A 2,080-nucleotide genomic window follows, 5' to 3' on the forward strand; every position below is an offset into this window, starting at 1 on the left:
GACACATAAGTTACACTTAAAATGTCTGTACTTCATTGCATTAGATATAAACTATCAAACCAAGTGTAATTTATTTGAGAAAAGATAGCATAAGTACAGTGTAACTTTAAGCATATTCTCCTGTTATGTGTATAACTGCAACAACAGTGCAGTTATGCTAGAAAATGCAATAGAATGCAATCAATTCAGAAGGATAAAAAGAAAAGTATACAAGTCTTTTTGTGTTGTGTACTGACAGACTTTTCTGTTTTCAGGCTACTGCAATGTCAGTGGACTGTCTCGGCCAGCACGCTGTTCTCTCTGGGTTTGTACAGCCTGCATTACACGCTGCAATTACATCCCATTTCATATCTGTTTTAAATTTTCTAAATGCCTTTCTGAATGCATCATCATACGCAGTCTATTTACTCTTTCACTTGTGAATGCTTTGAACAGGAGACGATTCTTATATGTTGTAAATTTGGAGGCGCCGTCTGAAGCCCCACGCAAAATCAGCCGCCAGAGCAAATGGGATGTTGGGACAGTCCAGTGGAATCCGCACAAAACCGAGGCCCATTTATTTGCAGCATCTGTACGTTAAGAAGATATTATCTCCTGCTGATTCATGACAGTGTCATATTCATGGTTTCGCATGTCTACAGAATAACACTTTACGATAAGTTTCCATTAGTTAACTACATTAGCTAACAAGAAGTAACAATGAAAATACTTCTAAAGCTGAGTTAGTGGCTATCTGGTGTGTTAGCGCTTATGTTATTAATTTTCTGTATTGTCATTATACATTTTGTCATCTCTGCAGAGTAATCAACGTGTCGACCTGTACGTTTGGCACGATGGATCCGGTGAACCGCATACATCTTTGCAAGGCCACACACGTGTTATAAGGTAACACATTCGACGTCAAGCTGAAACGCTGCTTATGAAATCTGATGATTTTGTCTTATCCCAACAATGACTAGGAAGTGCTTGAGCAAACCTTTAGATTCTCGCCAAATGTAAATTATACTGTCGCCCAGCTCTAAACTACTAAATCGTGTGCAATTAAGCATTAAGATGTTATAAACATTGAAATTATGAGTCTCTGTGCAGCTCCTTTTGTGTTACAAAGTGTATTGTGAAAAGAATTATAGAAAGTTGAGAGTATAAATAATATATTCTAATAGAACAAATAATTGTGATATTATAAATAACTTTTCAGACTGTTTTACTGTTTCAGTGATTTGGACTGGTCATGGTTTGAACCGGAGTTTCTTGTCACGAGTTCTGTCGACACATACATCTACATATGGGACACAAGGTGAGCGTGGACAAAGAGTGCATGATAAAGGTGATTTTTTTTTCACCATATTTTACGCCTTTCTTTCATAATTTCCAGGGACACTCGAAAGCCAACCGTGGCTCTGTCTGCCGTGGGTAAGTGTAAAAACTTAATGAGTCCAGATATAACTTATCAATAAGGTTATTTGATCTGCAACATCTGTTCTTTTATTTATTGTTTTTATTTTGTCACGTTTATTCTGTATAATAGCTGGAGCCTCTCAGGTGAAGTGGAACAGACGGAATCACTATTGTTTGGCGTCAAGTCATGATGGTGATGTCAGAATCTGGGACAAGAGGGTGATTATGTTACTTGCTGCATTATGAATATATAATCATCACTGGAATCGGTCATCAATTAATCTGTCTGCTTACCGTTCTTTGCTTCAGAAACCCAACACTGCAGTGGAGTATGTAGCCGCCCACCTGTCAAAGATTCATGGTCTGGACTGGCATCCTGATAACGAGTACATCCTGGCTACTTCCAGTCAGGACAACTCTGTTCGGGTGATTATAATCTCAGTTATTGATCGTATTGTTCTATTATTTTGCTGCAGTTGAACTTTTACCTGATTCTGTGTCTGTATGGATTTACTCCAAAAGTTCTGGGACTACAGACAACCCCGGAAGTACCTTGATATCTTGTCATGTCAGGTGCCTGTGTGGAAGGCCAGATACACGGTACAGTTTGAACCATTATTTAAATGTTCAGTTTAAGTATAATATATATATATATACAGTGGTGTGAAAAAGTGTTGGCCCC

The 2,080-nt window shown here is 38.2% G+C and overlaps 1 protein-coding gene across 1 annotated transcript in view; it reads left to right on the forward strand.

Annotated features, from left to right (window-relative positions):
* The window catches only part of LOC107579643 (WD repeat-containing protein 59-like), a gene marked incomplete at its 3' end in the record, with an annotated part of 2,611 nt that extends 613 nt beyond the window's left edge, over positions 1 to 1,998 (forward strand). The window contains exons 2-9 of the mRNA XM_016265448.1: positions 255 to 304; positions 436 to 571; positions 800 to 885; positions 1,217 to 1,297; positions 1,376 to 1,413; positions 1,529 to 1,617; positions 1,708 to 1,824; positions 1,921 to 1,998. Of these exons, the coding sequence (XP_016120934.1) occupies positions 255 to 304; positions 436 to 571; positions 800 to 885; positions 1,217 to 1,297; positions 1,376 to 1,413; positions 1,529 to 1,617; positions 1,708 to 1,824; positions 1,921 to 1,998 (675 nt within the window). The remainder of the gene's footprint in view (positions 1 to 254; positions 305 to 435; positions 572 to 799; positions 886 to 1,216; positions 1,298 to 1,375; positions 1,414 to 1,528; positions 1,618 to 1,707; positions 1,825 to 1,920) is intronic.
* Positions 1,999 to 2,080: the final 82 nt, after the last annotated feature.

The sequence above is a fragment of the Sinocyclocheilus grahami genome, unplaced genomic scaffold (assembly GCF_001515645.1).
Source record: "Sinocyclocheilus grahami isolate Dianchi unplaced genomic scaffold, SAMN03320097.WGS_v1.1 scaffold18776.1, whole genome shotgun sequence".
Classification (NCBI taxonomy): domain Eukaryota; kingdom Metazoa; phylum Chordata; class Actinopteri; order Cypriniformes; family Cyprinidae; genus Sinocyclocheilus; species Sinocyclocheilus grahami.